Below are 18,562 nucleotides of genomic sequence, written 5' to 3'. Positions count from 1 at the left end.
ATATGAAACATCAGTTTGCTTCAGCTATATTTAAAGGATCCGTGGAAAAGACAAAAATTATGATCCACAGACTCTTTGTATATTGTCATCAAAAATGAAACTGTGTGCTCAGGGGGCAAAGACTGGTCTGTTGTTTCCTAGAAGTTTAATGTAAGTTCTTTGATTTGGAGCCATGCAGCAGCAAAAAATCTTCTACTGCTACTATTTTTTCTTCATGAGATTGGACTGTGGCTCCAGGAAAAAAAAAAAAAAAAAAAAACTGGGAAAGACTGGGGGTGGGAACAGAAACTGCTAATTTGTTTCAGCTTTGTATTTCTCCCATTTTTCTAAATTCTCTTCTACTCCCACAACTGGTTAGAACTGTGTAGGCACAACCTTCCTATCAAAATACATTTTCCGCTTCTGTCTTTATAACCAAAGTTTGCTTGTGATTGAGATGCAAAACTAGCCTGTTGTCTTTATGTGCAGCTTACAGTTTCAACACGTAGGCAAGATCACTGTAAGAAACACTTTTATATTTTCAAGTTGTGCTTGTCAGTATTAGGTGGCCTGGAAGTCCATACCATACTAGCCTATGAACTAGAGGGTCAGGCACATGGCTTTATTACCTGAATTGCTCCCTGGCTTTTATAGCCTCTCCCATAGTACCTTCCGCCTCTTCCAAAAGTTCTTATCACTGGAGTGGAAATAACTCCTCTAGGACGCCTATAAGTTGAGGAAAAAGAAGAAAAAACGCACATCAACTTAATCTCAAAGTACATTAAATTTCATCTTGCTTGCAGAATGTTTTTTTCTAGCTTTACCGTCTAGTGACTACCATTTACATTTCATACATGACTGCCTAATTAAGAATTAGTGTTCTACTACTTACAAGTGTATGAAATCTAAAAAACTTCATTTTGCTAGCAGTAAAATCACTATTCCTATATTTCACTTTATGATAAACAATAACTAAGTACTTTCAAACTTTGCAAAAACATTTTCAAGATGTCAAGTTATCTTTACAGTCCTTTAAAAACAGAGCTCAAAATACTTTCGCCTTAAAAAACGTGCAAACAACTCAAACCACTTGAAAGGCTATTTCTCCCATTTAATAACACTCCCCACACATAAATATGCTAGACATAGATAATTTTGAATTCTCCCATCAAAACTGAAGCAATTTTTTATTTTGCCTTTCTTCCTTTTATCTGATTTCTTCTAAAAATCTGAGGGAAAAAATGGAGGCTTCAGCCCGATTTGCCATGTAGCAATATATCAAGTTTGGATGCTTTTAAATGGGAATCTTCCAACCAGGATACATCAGGTGGTGGCTTTTTGATTTGATTCAGTAAAGATTAGATCAAAACAAACTTTCACTCAGTTAAAACTTTTAATGCAATCAATTGCAGAAATGCAACTTCCTTCATTGTTGTGTCAAGAACTATTTCTTGCCTAAAACTTCTTTTTGTTATCTCTACTGGAGACAGGTGATTGCTCTACTTTTCCTCCAAATCCCCTGCCCAACACCGGGAGGTCGCAACATGAACACAGACTCCCCTGAAGCTAGCACAGGGCAGCCAGATGCTGCTGGATACTTCTGTGTACCCAATGTTTCCACATGCTTAACATCCATATACCTACTGTTTCATCATGTAACAATTCCCATATGCCAGTAAGGTCCCTATGAGCTGTACAAATAACAGCTTAAAGAGGAATGAAGATTTTGCTCAGTGCTCCTATTTCCTGCTGCTGCTATGCTGTAGCAACCCAGTTAGGCTGAACTGACAAAGCAGAGAAACACCGATCTGTGCCATGCGAGTCTTTCCTCACACATTGCAGATTCACACACGCACACATTGCAGTACAAGAAATTAAATACTGGATTTTCAAAGTCAAAGCAAAGGATAAGGAGGAAAGAATTGTGTTTTATGTTTAATGACTCTCACTGCATTCTTTCCAAAGATTTTAAGATGACTTACCTGTTCCTTTTTTTTTTTTTTTTTTTTTTTAAAGTGGTGAAAGTATACCCTTCAGGAAACTGAATAATAGATTTTTCCAACTCAGATTAGTATCACGCTAGATATACTAATGGATCAAAGCTAGTTAAAAGCAGCTGGTATAATTTTATATAAGAACAACATTCAAGTTCAGTGTTGCGCAGACATAAGACAATGCCATAAACAAGCTTGACATGATCCCCTCTGCTGAAACAGATAAAAAATGGAAAATAATTGTGTACAGCTAGATGATAAATTGCAGTCAATGAAATGTGCTCTTTCCTAGTCAAGTGTTCATTAGTAAGAAATGGCATCTGCAGACAAGGACCCCAATCTTTATAATACTTGATATAATACTTGGCTTTAGATTGAACAATAGCATTAGCGTTTTCCTACTACGTTTAATTTTCATACAAACTAAAACAACAAACAGCTAACCTGCCTGTGGTAGCTTTTCCTCTTTGACTAATTCTAGTAATTCTAGATGTAAAGAATTTAGTATCAGTTATGATTTAACATAGACAGGAAGATCTAGCTCTGGCAGCTTCCTTGTCTTTCTGAGGTGACAACTTGCATCCAAACCTAACTGGCCAAAGGTAGTGCTTCTGACAGAAGGAAAACATCAGGTATTTTAAATCCTAACTCAAAAGCTACTATTGGAGAACAGCATTTCTCTGCCATAAAGGTACTTTATGGAGCACAAAGGGGCAATAAAATCCTGTTAGTATTGTGACTGCTACCCAGCTAAGGAGGGAAATTAACTTGAGACTTTCCAGTGTTAGTTTCTGGCTGCTGCTGTTTTCCATAAATTCATGCATTTGCTTCTTCAGAAAATGGAGGAACTGTTATTTTATGAAGTCAATGGTATGTATAAATGTAAGACAGATCTGAGCCTGAAGGTGTCTCCAGATAACCACTCAGGGTGCCTCACTCTGACAGCAATCTTGATTATGGCAATATAATTTACCTGGACATTTTTCACAAGCAGTAGTGCAGTCAGTGTACTTAACTGAAGGAAAAAGCTCTGTAGTAGTCCATCCACGGACTGGAGAATTTGTAATCACACGTTAGCCTCATGAAATGTTATTTTTGTCCACTAAAACTGAGGAGAAGGATTAAAATATGCAAAAGAGTCTTGTGCCTCAGCACATCCTTGAGCTGGTCTGCTGCTCCAGAAGAGCACAGGTGTCCTATAGGTCCTGCTAACCTGCACAGCCAGTTACCTTAGGAGAGCTGTCTGAAGTGTCTAAAACAGCACTAGAGGCATATGTTCTGGCAACTGAATCCCAACCTTGGGAATAAAGTGTGCCTAACTAAATTTGCACCCCTTAAGGTGTCAGCTCTGTTCTTACACCAATGCTGTCTGCTGCTGCTGAACTTTTCATCTTTGCTTCTGTTGTTTTTACCCTTCAGCTCTTGCCTCTCTCCCTTGTCCCGGGGCTTCAGGTCTAACCATCTCCTCACTCAGTCCAACAAGACAGGCATTCACACAGTTCATACTGACTTTAGCACTATGCTTAATATTGCACATTTGACTTCATTAATGGACAGAGAGGAATTCAAGACTTATTCTGTTAGTGTAGAAATTTTATTATTCTATGCAGTTTGAGACTTATTCTTTCAGACACTTCCTGGCTCAAAACCACATAAATATACCTAATTTACTCCATTCCTTTAATATAGTTGACGAGACATGTAATACATTCATCACATAACTTTGGGACAGTTTACTGTAACAGATGCAATCTTAATCAAAGACGACAGACAGCTCTGTGATGTGAATAATAAACCCATGGAAAAAACAATCCTAAAACAGTAAAACACTAGATACTCCTGCACGAATTATTTATTTTTCAGAAATGTTGTGCACACGTAATTTCAGCTGTAGTGAAGCGGAGTGAAAGAGATGAAGAAATTAGCATTCTTTTAAGCACATCTCCCATCTTGACAGTAGCAGTGAACTATTAAACCTAGAAACGTCCTTGTTTTCAGCTTCACAGAAGAATTACATAATGAAGCTATTAAAAAATTTATCACACTTGGTTATAAATGTTCTACCATGACAAAAAAAATTGAATGCTGTGACAGTTTTGATCAGGTATAAGGTATTTATTGATTTCATGTAAGGGAAAGCCCCTGAGTCGTCATCTTGTACAAAACGATCCAGCTCATCTCTCAGATTCAGAGTATGAATGTTTTTTGCACATAAAAGTGCTTATACTCATCTGAATAACTGATTAAAAACATCTTAACATGAATGTAATCGCTTTTCTTGAATACTCAGTGGGTATAACTTGTGTAAGGTATCCTAAAATGTGTTGCATGCAACTTCTAATGCCTGCAACTTTCCCCCGTTTTCCTTTGTTTTTTTTTCCCTGATCATTAAATGACATGAAAAGTACATTCCACAAGACTGCACTTACCCTCTCGCTGGTCCTCCCACAGAAACGACCTGCAGAGGAAATGGCCCTCTACCCCCTCGTCCACGTCTGCTTCCAGCCCAATGGCCGACTACAGTGCCGGCAATTTCAAGTTTCCCTCCCTGAGAAGGAATAGGTTGGACTCCTGCACACAAAAGCAAAACCAAAACTTGATCTTCACATTTGCAACATTAAAGTTACTAATGAATGGAAAGCTTGTTGGTTCAGATTACATGTACAGTTTCCTCTTTGGATATTGGTAAACTATTTTTCATTCTGTGTCTTTCAGAATAACTGTAACTTTAAAGAGTCCTCCCCTCCATCTTTTTAAAAACATGTATGAATTTTGCAAAGAAAAAATGATCTCGAATACTTCAGTTTCAGTAACTAAAAACACAATTTAAACAAGCATTGAGAAACCGAAGTGAAATTTTACAAGTTATCTGAAGATTTTTTCCTGCAATCCTAATGAAGTGGTTTTTGAAGGCTTAAAAGCACTTTTTAGTGAACATCGAGTATCAGCATAAGACACAAAGATGACCTGTAAACAACTTATTAGGCAGAATTATCTATACTAATGCTAAGCCTTAATAAAAATATAGCATTTAAACTGATCTCAGTGTAAAAGATAGGTTTATTCTTCCACCTCCACAGAAAGCAGCTGAAATAGCTACTGTCCAAAATTTGAATATAATTTTAATTCACGTTGCTCATCTTTACATCTGTGTTGTGCACTTAAAAATCAACACTAGGGCGAAACATAGTTCAAGAAGGTAAGTACAGCTGAGTCAGATGTTACTGGTAAGACCATCAGCACTGAAAGGGTTACAAAATACAGCATTTACACAGCCACGATTAGTCATCAAACGTTAATCAGTAATTTAGTTCCTAGTATATTAAGTTCAAAAAGGTTTGTACTTCCCTGTACAAGTCTTTCAGCTTCAAATGCACGTTATTTACGGGGGCAAAGTTACTCACACAATGAAGCATTAGAGGTATGTGCGCTCTTAGAATAAAAGCTCAGAGGCCAGAAAGAACAGCTACACGTATGGAAAAATTCCACCCGAAACAAGGGATTGGAATTTGCAGATTTCCATTGTCTCACCTCGTATAGGAGAAAAGCAATGGACACACAAATGTGTAAGTCAGTCTCACGCCTACAACCACACTGACACTGACGCCAGCAAGGAATGGGTTAGCAGTAACTGAAGTCAGTAACTTCTATACTGTGTTGTTTTACGAAAAGCTCAATTGTCCCCGCATTTTAGGAAGTGACTGTTAATAGGTTCCAGCACAGTTCAGCTCACGACAGACTGCACCCTCACATTTGAAAGCGCAGGAGACAGAAGGGCTCGTTGCGTTTGCAGCTATTCTGTGCCCGAAGGAGGGTTTCTAGGCGCAAGAGGCTGGCACCGAGGGGTGCGTGGGGCCGGGACAGCCCGGGCAGCAGAGCGGAAAGCACGGCCTCGCAGCAGCCAGGCTGGCTGCGGAGGGGGAGAGCTGAGATGGTTAGGGAGAGAGGGAAACTGGAGTCAGTAGGAAGCCTCAGACCAAACCATAAAGTGAAGGAAGCTGTTGCCAGAAGCTCTAAGAAAAGGGTTTGGGGTATAATTACCGCCCTGAAACTTGCTAGTCCTGTTGCTGTCATTGCCAGAGAAGGCTCCGGAGTGTCCTGCCGCTGCCGCCACCCGGAAGGCCCGGTAAGCACCTGTGGCTACTGTTTCCCCATAAGGGCCTCCGAAGCCATAGACTCCTGTTAGACCCAGGGTAAAGAAAGACAGGGGAAAAGCTGTGAGGGGGGCAGGCATCCGGGAAGGCCCCTAGCAGGGCCACTGCTGCCTCCTTCCTTCCTCCCAGCGCCAGCAGCAGGGGCCACGCTCCTGTGCACCGGGTGAGAAGTGCCTGGGCCCAGCCCAGGCCTACGCGGTGCCTCGGGGAGCCCTGGCCAAAGCCCTCCTGCTGCTTTCGGCGAGCACGGGCTCTCCCGTCCACAGGGAGCGGGCCTTCTGCTCGGGTTTGGAACAGCTACACCAGCCTCTACGGCGCAACGAGCACACAGGTGCTTGCAGCTACTTTTTGGCAATGAGCTTCAATGGCTACAGTGGTGGCACCCCAAAAAAGTCTTGCTCTGAATGGCCAGCATCGATACACTACGGTCCTATGCACCTGGTGGTGGTTTTGAAAAAGGGAATCATTCTACAAACAGCCTGGAATGGTTTAACCAGTGCTCTCCAGTATTTACACTCGAGGGTGCCAATGGTTAAATGACTGTAGCAAAATAGAGAGGGGTGGGGAGGAGGAAAGGTTGTTTTCAACTCTGAGAGTTAGACTGCGTCCATTCATTTAGGTACTCTTCATATTTATAAACACGAACATTTTGAAGCAAAGTACAGTTCATTTAAGAGCCTTTTCATATCATCCAGTGTTGATCTGTTCCTCTTTTTTTTTTTTTTTTTTGCTTTTTCATACAATAGCTGTAAAAACATTGTGGTCTGGCACAGCTACTAAAAATCCTTATGGAAATATGCAGCAATACAACACATTCCATGATGCCAGGCTACAGCTAATAAAAATAACAACAAAATGCAGTGATTGGCACAGGACAATATGTGCCGAACAGTTGTTTTTATGTATTTTTCCTATGAAATTGAACGAGCAAATCAGTTCAATTTGGGGAATGTGAAAAACAAGGTAACGCTTCACGCCCATGTGTTTTGCGCTGCTGCCCCATCACTTACCAGCAAAGCCTCTCCCCCTGCCCTGAGGTGGTGGGACTGGCCCGAAGTGTCGAGGATACATAGAAGCTGGATAGAAAGGCATGGCAGGTGGAGGTGGGAAAGGGAGAGGATGGTTCTGCCTGGAGAAATTTAATCCTTCTAGGATGCTCTGACGCATCTTTTCAACCTTGGCTGCCTGCTCAGCCTAGGAATAAAGAGAAGGTCAGAAACAGATGTTAGAATTCTGGTTTCAATTGTACAAAGCTATGTTCACAGAACAAATTCAAAGAAGAAAGCAAAAGAACAGAGGAGTACATAAGTACCACAAGGCTAGCTAGTAAATTACAATAATTTATCTTGCATACCTACTAATAGCTCAACGATATACCATGTGTTCACAAGAAAATCCTTATTTATCAGTAGAGAGATGGAAGTCTAAACTGAGACAGTTTAGAAGTTGAAAACACCTAAATTATAAAAGTTAAAAAGGGTTTTCCAGAAATTAACTGAGAAACTTCAGTGTATAGTCTTCTGAAAACTTAATGCAGCCCTTTAAACTTTAAACAGAATAATCATCGTAAACCTGGACTGCAAAACAAAATTTGTCTGGAGACTAACAAGCCTGAGTGTGACCACAGCCAGCATCAACATCTAATCTAAAAGGAGCTTCCCTTGAGTCAAAAGTAGGAAGTAAGCTGTTTTGTTAAAAGATTTCATACCTCCCAAACAGTTGGGGAAAAAAAAGTTTTGGTCACTCGGTAAACTGTTAATTTTATCAGGTTCCATTTTTACAGTTAGATAACTTCAAATGAACTAGGTATATCAAAAATCTAATTCAGTTGTATTTTATGATGGCTGTAAGAAATGTGAAGAGATTTTGAACTTAAGGACTATAAGAATGACTTCACACTCTTTAAAATAAATCAGAAATTTCCTTTCATTGTAAAACCATGGCAGCTCAGTCCTTTGTGACACAATTGCTAGCTCAACAACAGAGTTAAGAGAGTAAATAGAGCTGACAAGTACCTATTAGCCATCCACTCTGTATATCCCTTTTAAGCAGAGAGATGATGTGTGAAGTAAATGACTGATAAAACACACCTAACATTTCTGAAAATCTAGCATACAATATTCTGTCACACTTCTGCAACCACACACCTGACCATCACAGAGGTCAATGAGCGGAACTTTCTCCCGGCTTGCTTTGATGAGCTTGGTCTGGAATAATTTTCCATCAAAATACATCCACGGACAGCAGTGCTCCCACGGAATTGGCTGCCCACAAGCATCGTTTGCAAAAAGTGCCATATCAACACCACTCATAAATAAAGCAGACAGCTGAATTCCTCGGGGATCGAGATTCTCAATCTGTTTAAAAAAATAGTTTATTTAGTAAGATAATAATGTGATATGATTCAAAGTTATTCCAATAGTTGCATTATTTTCAAAACTCTCGAAACCAGAGTGATTTTAAAAGGTTATCAGACTTTTCACATGTAATGACCAGTTTGACTAGAAAAATCCATGGGAATCTACAACCTGTATACGCAAAATTGCGATACTCGGGAAGGCTGCTGTTCCCATCCATCAACTCTAGAGGCGAGAAATAAAAGTAAAAAGCTATTTTCTTAACAACAAAGCGTAAGAAATTATTTAAATTCAATTCATTATCAAGAAGTCAGTAAAAGCTCTAAGTAAAATACACATCTTGAATTTGCGGCATGTAGTGTCTAAAACACATCCGATGCATACTTTAGCTGCAGTAATATCATTGATAAATATACAGTACTATACAGTACAGTTTTTCTTTTTTTTTTTTTCCCAACAATGCTGAACCATATTAAAGCAAAGAAAAGCTTTACAAGACATTTATAGGAAATCAGCAGTAGAAAAGTTCATTAAAAAATTCACTTCAAATAATCTTGTGCTTCTGTGATTTTTTTTAAGGAAAGTTTCAGGAATGAGCTCTATGTCAGCATTCAATTTTAATTCCTACATACCACATTTCCTTTCCAATGCATTTAATAACGGATTTTATAATAGCTTGGTTCAAGATTTTGCTATGTTAGAATGTGTCTCCTATAAATGAAGTGATATTTTTATGAATATGACAACTGTATTTATGATGCAGGATAGGTAAACGAAGGTAGAATTACATAGTGACTCACAGCTGATGGGGGAAAGCAAAAAGGATTTGCTTGCAGCAAATACATTTTTAGCTTTAGAATAAGAAAATATCATCACTGCTGTCCTCTAAAACACCTTTGAAAATACCATCCCCTTCTTGGGAACATTTTAAAGACCTTGGTATTAAATTTTAAAATTAAACTACGTTACCTTCCTTATGCATAAGCAACCTTTAAGATCCAAAAGACTATCCAGATCATTTTGCAGATATGCAGCTGGATTCAAACTCAGCTGCTCTTTCTGTCTGACTTCAACAAAAAGAGAAGCAGCTGCTTCATATGAAGACAGTAACAACAGCACATGAAACATTGCATCTTTCAGTTAACCAAGACATATTATGCAAATCATCCACATTACTCTTCATGTATGATTTAAAATTAATACTTGGAGAACAATTTCTATTAAACAAAAATATTGTATGCTATTCATCACTTGCCTTGTCTCTGCCTTTCATTTTGTGTTGGAATGTAAAAAATATTTTTTCTAGGAATTCCTCTCTTAGATCTCCAAGACCAGCAATTTTCACAGTGGGGTTTCCTCCTCTTTGCATCAAGTCTTTGATAACTCTTGTATATAACTTTCCCAAAATCTCTGCCCCTGCATGTTATGTGTTTATTGTGCTGTGTTTTGAAAACAGATATTGAATGCTACATTGCCGATACTCTGCTGTTTTTGATGCATCCAGCCTTGCCTACAAAACTATCGTTAGAGTTTCCACTGATATCTACAGGTACAATTACTCCCCTTTAGGAGCTTGAGGTAGATATCTTAAACCATGCTCTCACTGAGACTTTGAAAGACTCTCCCCTCCTACTCTGCTACATCCAGTGTTTGTCACCTCAGATAAGACCATCTGTATTTCTTCTGAGCATACAGGATAACTCGCTGTCAGTTTGTTCCTTTGGCAGAGGTTTGCCACTGCTTCCCTGAAGACAAAGCACTGCTCCTCGCACCATACCTCATACAATTGCTGTCGTCTTAGAGCCAGAACCTCTGAGATTCAGAAAGGCCCAGTAAGCACACAGGGCTTCCAGCATGAATGTCTACCTTGAAAAGGAGTTCCAGCAAACATCTGAACAATTCTCTTGACAGACTGCATTTACATTTAGCCTCTGTTCAAGGAATTTATGCTAATGAGCAATACTCAAAAATGCTGTTCTCGAGAGCCTAATATGCTTATAATTCATGTTACCAGCAATCCAGTCTTGAGTGCTGAAGCAAACAAGTGGTCCTGCACGAACTCATCAGATGTTCATTGTAGCTGTCCTCCTATGTATTTCTTCATATCTTTTTCAACAGTGATAGAACAGCCAAATAAATTTTTCCTGTTGGATTTTTTTTTTATTCTTCAGAATATGGGAAAAGGAAGACGATTTAATTTTTCTGTTAACTCTGCCATTAAGATTGGTAACATGAATTCACTAGTTGCTGCGTGACAAGTTCAAATAGATTGTGTAGTGTTTTCTTCCCCTGACACTTATTAGTATTTCTATGGCTAAGGTGTTGGGTTTCCACAAGCAGATTGATTTGGTTTATAGACTGAGAAATCCTTGCCAGGTTGCTACATGCAGGAATGCAAGCCAGACTCTGCCCATCACCCATAGAAGAGAAACAGTCACTTGCTGGCTTTAAAAATGCTCTTGCTGACTAGGTTTTAGTGGCAAAATGTTCCTTAGAAAAGCCTAATAGATGAAATCTGCATGAGCTTAATAACGGTTTCTTCTGTGAAGAGCAATGCTAGGACTGCTGCTTTTGTCTGTGCCCCTTTGCAGTGTGTACCTGCGAATATGAGTAACTTGAAAAACACATACCCGGCTTCTCCTTGCCAATTTAACTAAGGACAGCATGTATCCAAGCACAGCTGGGAGCAGAACGGATAACTAGACTTTCCAGACTTAAGCCCTATATATGAAAAAGACCATTCAAAATGATTTCAACAAAAGGTTATGTGATGAGGTGATCAGCATCTCCCCTCCTTTACTATGTTGATCATGAAAGCAGACAAGAGATCAGATAGATCACTTCCAGTTATCCATTCCTTATACATCCTAATACCTCCCAGTACTTCTAGTTATCAGATACACTACTTGATGTAACCTATGCTATGTAGAAAACCGTATCTATAATTATTTCCATTCAGAAAAATGTTTGCTTCAAATGAAGGGCTAAATTCTACCATTTTATTCAGAGTAGAGATTTTTTTTTTAGGTTCTAAACAAATTTCTAAGAGCTAACAATGTAGGACCAAAAACCAAAGATCAAATCTCGTATTTAACTAAAAGGCTGGAAGAGGAAACTGCACTGTGAGCATGTGATAGCTGGGTGGAGAAATCCTCTGGAGTAAGAAGATGTTGCACAGACTGACAGGCATTCTGTATTTACAATAAGGACACTACACTAAACAACTTTATCTGTATTTACTTCATCTAATACTACAATATTAGAAGAAAAGAAACTTTGAGATCTTAATTTTTAAAATCCTTAAAATAATTTTTCTACAATTCTGTATGTTTTCCTTTTATAATCCTGCATTTTAGCATTCAAGATTATGCAAGGCATTCTCCATTTCTTCTTCATTTAGCTGTAAAAATCATCTGAACGCTGAATCATGAAAAAATAGCCAAGTTTGTATTTACACACAAGGAAAAAGGTCTCTTTAATGGAAGCATATTTGTTTTACAAATTCCAAAAGACAATTAGTTAAACAGTGACAGGAGTTCTGTAATATAAGAACATGTTTAAAATTTTACTTATTTACTCAGTGAAAGAAACAGGACTGATTATCAATCTTCGCAACAATTAAAAATATGAAGATTACTATTTTGGAAAGTGTATGTAAACATGCGAGGCTTTTGGTGAGACAGGCATTTATGCATCACCTGCTACAGTTATCAACGTGTGTCAGCTGGAAATAAATCTCTTAAGTTATGGAAATTATAGTTAAGAGCTACCTTTAGTTCCTGAAGCTGGTCAGGTTCATAGAGCTTTGGAGACAACGCTTGGGCAAGAAAAGCATCAAGTTCCTGGCGACGAAGTATACGAACTCCTGGCCACTGTACCATATACCTACAGAGGAAGCTAGTCATTAGCCAATAGTTTCCTTTAGCAGATAAATCAAGCGGCATTTTACTTGATCAGAAGTCAGCAGAACGCAACAACAAAAACAGAAATATTTTTTGTTGTCTAGATTTCAATAGTTAGAACTGCCAAAACGTTAAATAGATTTGAAGATTAAAGATCAAACCAAAGACAGACTGGCTGTGAATCACTTCTGCAATTCACAACAGAATGACCTGCTTCCAAGTGAAGAGGTAGAGGACAGGCCACTGAAATAGAATTTAAAACGTAAGTGGCTTCTGATACACCTAAAAATAAAATAATGTTAAGATTACTGGTCTTTACAAAAAAAAACCTAATGGTAAAAAGATTTTGTGAACATGGCTTCCAGATAACATGCTACTCAAAAATGCCTTAGTGAATTTTATGGTCTCCACTTCAAATAAGTAGCCAATGAAACTTCATGTCTAAGTAAACAACAATTTATATATGCCATATGTCACAGGAAAGAAACATGCTATCCAAACAAATGAGTAGCTCAGCTTTAAGATACTATTTGTCTATTCTTTTGTATAGTTACTACTCTAAAAGGAGAAAAAGGACTTTTAGTGCTCAAAAGGCAAGACATAATAGGGTAGAACTGAAGACAAATTTACATTTATCACTCTCAAAAATGGCTTAAAAATTCTCCTGTGCAACAAGCCAACCCTGCATTCTGCCACATTTATAAGCTAGTCATACTGAAATAATCACACCTTCCCAAAAAGGTGAGCAACTTTCATTTCTAGTTTAATTTTCATTCTGAAAATTAAATAAATATTTTGGACCTTGTGACTTTCTCTTTAGTAGTATACTTCAAGTGTTGGTTATCATCATCTCAACCAGATGAGCAACTCTATCACAGGGAACCTAAACACACCATAGGCAGACTATCATTCACATCCACTTTCAATCCCAATAAACTGTTAAACAGCTGTTCTCTGAAGAGCTTGCTATTTTGCTTTACTACTTCACCAACACAGCCTCTGAGACTCTGATTTATTTTTTTTCTTGAAGTTGAAGCCTTGAGTATAGTAAGGGTAAATTAATTCAAATGCTACAGTGGCCTCTTTGCAACACAAGATTTTTTTTTCCTCTTCCTTTCAGTTCTCCAGAGACTGAAGAAAGAAATCTTGAAGTATACAGCATGCTTTAAAGACTGCCAAAAGTGACGTTCTAAAAATGAAACAAACCCAGTGAAGTTGCAAATAGGAATTAACACCTTCTATACTCAGTTTAATACAAAGTTAAATATATCAGAGAGTTCATGCTGAAAAGTAAAACCTTTCCTTCCTTCTGTTTTACCGCAAGGTAACACTGACCTTAGTACACAACAGAGCACCATAAGATGAGTGGGCACATTAGTTGGATTGAGCATTGCTGGTGTATCTGATCTCATACAAGCCAAAAATGCCCTCATTCTTCGGTTCTTATCTTCCACTGCTTTTCCCAGCCACAGCTTCTTCAGATTAGGACAGGTCCATTCCCTGAACGCAAGTGCTTCCACCAGCTCAGGGGTTTGTGGAGATTTTCCTTTGTAAGCAGCCCATTCCTTAATTATCACTGGTGAAACTATAACATGACAACAATTGAAAGAAAAAGAACTCAGAGTTAAGAAGTATCACATATTGAAAACTTTCTATGCAAGAGACTTTGATCCCAAAAGTATCGCTTTGAGATCGTGATACATCCTGATCACACTGTTGTATTGGCAAGTCAAATTCTGCACGGACCATCCTTTAATTACCATCACTTACAAAATAAGTGCATGCAACCAAGTGTACACTAGGAATGTTACAATAATTATTTTCAAATCGATATGCAATACGTTCCTCTAAAGTATCTGCATCATTGATCAAAAACCTACAGCAATACGATAAAATCAGTACATAAATACAAATATTTTTCTAGATGTGGTCTTTTAGGAACAATATGACCTTAGTGATTTTATTTAAATCAGATTTAAAGCTTATGTCATACTTCTTCATAGTTGTTCAAATACTGCAATGGAATTAGATCTCAAATATGGGTTTATATGTTGTTGTTTTTTTAATTAACATTTTACAAAATTTGCACATGCCTTTCAATTTACAGCACTGCTTTTTATGAAGAGGTTAGTATTTTTTGTCTGCTATGCTGTCTTTCACCTATGAAAACTGTGTTCAACTCCATATTGCTGCTAAAGCCCCTCCCTTCTTTATGTTTGACGGCAACTAAAACAGAACACAATTTAAAAAAAAAAAAGTCAAGACCGAGAAATGATATCTTTGGCCTTGGAGTGACCCCAAGTTTAACACAGCTCAAAATTTGTTTGCACCCTTCTTAACTCAGAGCCCAGTTATGCAGTGTGGAAAGACTCAAGGAGCTTGTTAGTGAAGCTTCAGGTTACAGCCGGGAGAGATTCCTCCGCTAGCAAAGCGGCACAGGAGAACAGACCTGCTCTTTCTGCTGGAAGCCTTTCGGTTAGGGATTGAGAGGAGAGTACTGCTGGTGCCAGGATGGCTCTCACAGCTACAAAGTCTCCTTCAGCAATCAGACATCAGCTTTGCAAATGATTTCATAATGAGGGGCAGGCAAACCATGGCAGAGGCCATGATCTGGATTATAAAAAAAGCTCCAGAATACCTTAAAGCACACCCTCTCATACTTTTCTGGACTAAAACTACTCTAGCAGTACAGCTATGTTTTATAGACCTCAGGCTAAGTTTTACAGATAACACGCAGCAATGAGAATAAATATTCTGATATATTTAGTCGGTAGCCTCACGACAAAACCACGTTCTATTTTGGTTGCTCCCAGTTTTTATATGCCGCTCAGCTATTTAAGACGGGCTTCAACAGCCAGCAGAGCTACTCTGTTATTTGTGCAGGGTGTATCACGCTGGTGTTCACTTCTTGTTTAGGCCTGGGACAGTAAACATGGACACATGAAAGGACGGCTTTTACAAAGGCTTTCAAATACTAGTTTAATTGCTTTAGGTCTTGGAAGCAAGAGGTACTTTTGGACCAAAACCTCTTAGCTCTCCCAGCAAATGGCTAGGGAAAACAATGAGGCTACTATGCAGGACAGCTTAATCTGTTCAGCAGTGAAAAAGCCAAACTGTTGACAATTGACATAAACCAGTTATTTGTGTTTTGGAGTTCTTCTCTTCTTCCCTTCAACCTCCTTTTGACAACAGAGACAATACTCCCAGCTACACTCTGTTTCTCAGTTTGGATGCCCCTCCAGAGGGGACTAGATGCAAATTTTGTGAGCACACATCTAAGCACCCTCAGAAGATCACCCCTCCAGCTTTCACCACTCCTCTAACAGCAGACAACAGCAAGGAGACAGAGCTTTACAGAACACAAATGTTCTGTAAAAACAGAACAAAACCCTTCGTTTTCACTCAAAAGGTACCTTCCTCAGTAATACCATTATCTGCTGGAGATCCACCCTGGTTTCAAAATTACGCCAAGCAATGGTTATTTTGGGAAAGATAACCATTCTTCTTGGAGAGTGGTTTAATATGAAGGGCAGTCTAGTGGACTGGCAAACATTTCCCTCCCCCCCGAATGACGGAAAGGAGGAATTACAGCTGTATCAAGTCAAAAAGTAACTGCAGTACTGTTCACTCAAATTTAGCCTTTAACATAACAGATGAATCTAGGACTTGTCCATGTCTATTTCTCCAGGACCTATCTTACACATTTGACAACTCTGTACTGGGACTGCTGCCAAAAATGCCATCTTCCTCAACTGCTGAGTATCTCTGTCCTCAGAGGAATGCTTTGTGTTTTCTTTCCAGGACTTTCACTTGGAGATAAGAAACGTCTCCCCTGAAGACTGCATTAGCTACAACAAACACTCAGGATCAGAGGATGTTCAGCCACAACACCACAGAGCTAATTATGCTGTTTTTTATACTAAACTTCCTCCTGCTGCCGATCAGTAGATTTGACTACTCACAGTAGCCCAAGTAAATGCACTGCGTACTGATGTCTGCTTTAACCATCACCCTTAGGACACTGATGGCCTGTCCAAGAGCAAAAAAGGTCAGCACCAACCTGCACTAAGCCAACTAGCTTGATAAACACCTGTGAATGCTGCTACAGGCTCTGAAGCCATTAGCAGCAGCATTCTGCATGCTCCAGCTGTCTGTTAGAGCCCTCACGGCTACCTGTGACTCAGATTTTTCTGGTATTCTCTTTGCATTTTTTTCCATGATCTGAACATGAGGTGTGAGTTACCCACCATTATCAGAAAATGAGCTAGCTAATGAAGATTAATCAAGACTCCTCTAGCCTTGTCATCTTCATTGACAGTACAGCTTGAGCTACGCATGCCTGATTTTGCAAAAGGGCTATTGCCCAAGATACGGCTTTCCTTTTGGCAGAAGCAGTGTCAGCTGAATACATCCTTGATGGAGAACAGTACATCACAAGATGGCTAGGCTTAACATAACAAACCCTCGGATCCAACCGGGAGTTACGACAGCTTGTACAAGTGTGCATTTTTGCAGAGTGGAAAGGGCAGATGGTTTCATCTACACACATATATTTATTAGAACCGGGGAAATAACCCATTTCAGAGCTTGAAAAGAAGAGCAAGTCAGACATTTTGACTGTATCCCCTCACAAGGAAGGGGAGCACAGCCAATGCTGCACACTTGGCAGTAAAAGCACTATGAAGAACTTTGCAATTCAGCTTTTCATATCCTCTGGGAGGAGACATGAGGACACGTACAGCAAAGGCATTACTTAGCAGGCAATTATTACTGAAAAACCTCACTGACTACCTCTTCCAGCAGATCTGTTGTTTTAATTGACTTTTCAACTACATAAAAATAATGATTTAAAAGACAGAAAGAAGTCCATTTTAAGAAAGATCCATTATCTTACTGTCTATAAATTTAGCACTAATACTGATATATCAAGTTTATTGTGTACTTTTCACAGCTTCCTATAACCCTCACACACAATGTACTTGCAAATTATTCACACACAATTATTACATTGCCAGTGTAATGGTTTGTACAACAAAGATGACAGAATTTTAGACGTATTACTAGAATCATCAATTCTCCACATAAACCTAGGGACAGTATGCATGCCTTTAGAAATTAATTTCTTAATTCTTCTGATTTTTTCTGTTAATTACTGTTTCATACTTATTTTTTTTAGAGCAGTGATAAAAATTAAGGCACTAATGGGGAATCACCACTGTCAGTTCATTATAGCTTGTGTTGTAGTCCTCAGAGAAGTTAGTAGCAGCTAACGAGTGTGACAAATCGATTTGAGAAATCTGCTCTTGCCATTTGAGAGGCTATTCTCTCCCTCTGTCTGGCACAGGCTACCTAATTCTTGCTACTCCGTAACAGAGACAACCAAAAGAAATGCATTCGTGTAAGCTAGCCCTTTCAAGCCACAAGCGTGCATCTTAGCTCAAATCTATCTTTACTAGCAATTGTAGCTTTGCAGTGAAGCGCTAATCTTAGGGCAGATGTTCCAATTTTTGTTTTCTTAAGAGCATGGCCAGTCCTAAGACAGAAGTAGGTCAGGTAGCTGAATGTGTCCTGCAGCAAGATTTGCTGGAGCTCCTGTAACTACACCAAGTCAGCAGTAGTGTTCTTAGCCTCCACTGAGAATAAACCTCTGAAAAGCAGCATAAATGAAGAGAAAATAGAGATCATGTGTGTATTCCATCAGTCTACTGAGAACATTCTAGGCTTACAAGATGAAAACATTCTGAAAACCAAAGCAGACCTTCAACAGTTAGCTATTTCACCACTCCAAATACTGTAGTACACTTAAGGACAAATGTCTAATGAGGTCAAATGAATACCACAAATAACTTCATTATTTTAATCCTGAAATGACCTTGTAACCTGAAATACTATTATGTTGTTTGAGTTTAAAGGGTTAAGGTTTTGACAATATGTGTCGCAAGACATTACTCAAACAGGGTAAATATTAATTCCACAAAATAACGAAGATTAACAGTTTTTCAAACACTGGAAGATTATCATCTTCCTTATGAATGTACAAACACATCTAACAATTAAAAATGAAAAAAGGGAATGAACATGAAGTTTACAATTGATTCTTATTTTTGTTCTTTTACACATGAAGACTGAATAACGCTTTCCTACGTTCTAAGTATCTGCTTCTTAAATTTAGCCTA

General features: G+C 38.7%; 1 protein-coding gene across 4 annotated transcripts in view; it reads right to left on the bottom strand.

The window, feature by feature from the left end:
* FAM120A (family with sequence similarity 120A) overlaps window positions 1-18,562 on the bottom strand; it is a 53,868-nt gene that overhangs the window by 4,064 nt on the left and 31,242 nt on the right. For 2 of the 4 annotated variants that reach the window (XM_040568184.1, XM_040568183.1), the window contains exons 11-17: window positions 13,722-13,971; window positions 12,255-12,369; window positions 8,275-8,484; window positions 7,138-7,321; window positions 6,015-6,152; window positions 4,403-4,544; window positions 609-705 (exon numbers count right to left, since the gene is read on the bottom strand). In XM_040568184.1, coding sequence (XP_040424118.1) covers window positions 609-705; window positions 4,403-4,544; window positions 6,015-6,152; window positions 7,138-7,321; window positions 8,275-8,484; window positions 12,255-12,369; window positions 13,722-13,971 — 1,136 coding nt within the window. The remainder of the gene's footprint in view (window positions 1-608; window positions 706-4,402; window positions 4,545-6,014; window positions 6,153-7,137; window positions 7,322-8,274; window positions 8,485-12,254; window positions 12,370-13,721; window positions 13,972-18,562) is intronic. The other 2 variants (XM_040568186.1, XM_040568185.1) reach the window with 1 other exon arrangement.

The sequence above is a fragment of the Cygnus olor genome, chromosome 10 (genome assembly GCF_009769625.2).
Source record: "Cygnus olor isolate bCygOlo1 chromosome 10, bCygOlo1.pri.v2, whole genome shotgun sequence".
Lineage (NCBI taxonomy): Eukaryota > Metazoa > Chordata > Aves > Anseriformes > Anatidae > Cygnus > Cygnus olor.
Note: the sequence above shows the minus strand (reverse complement) of the source record. Positions and strands in the feature narration are given on the sequence as shown.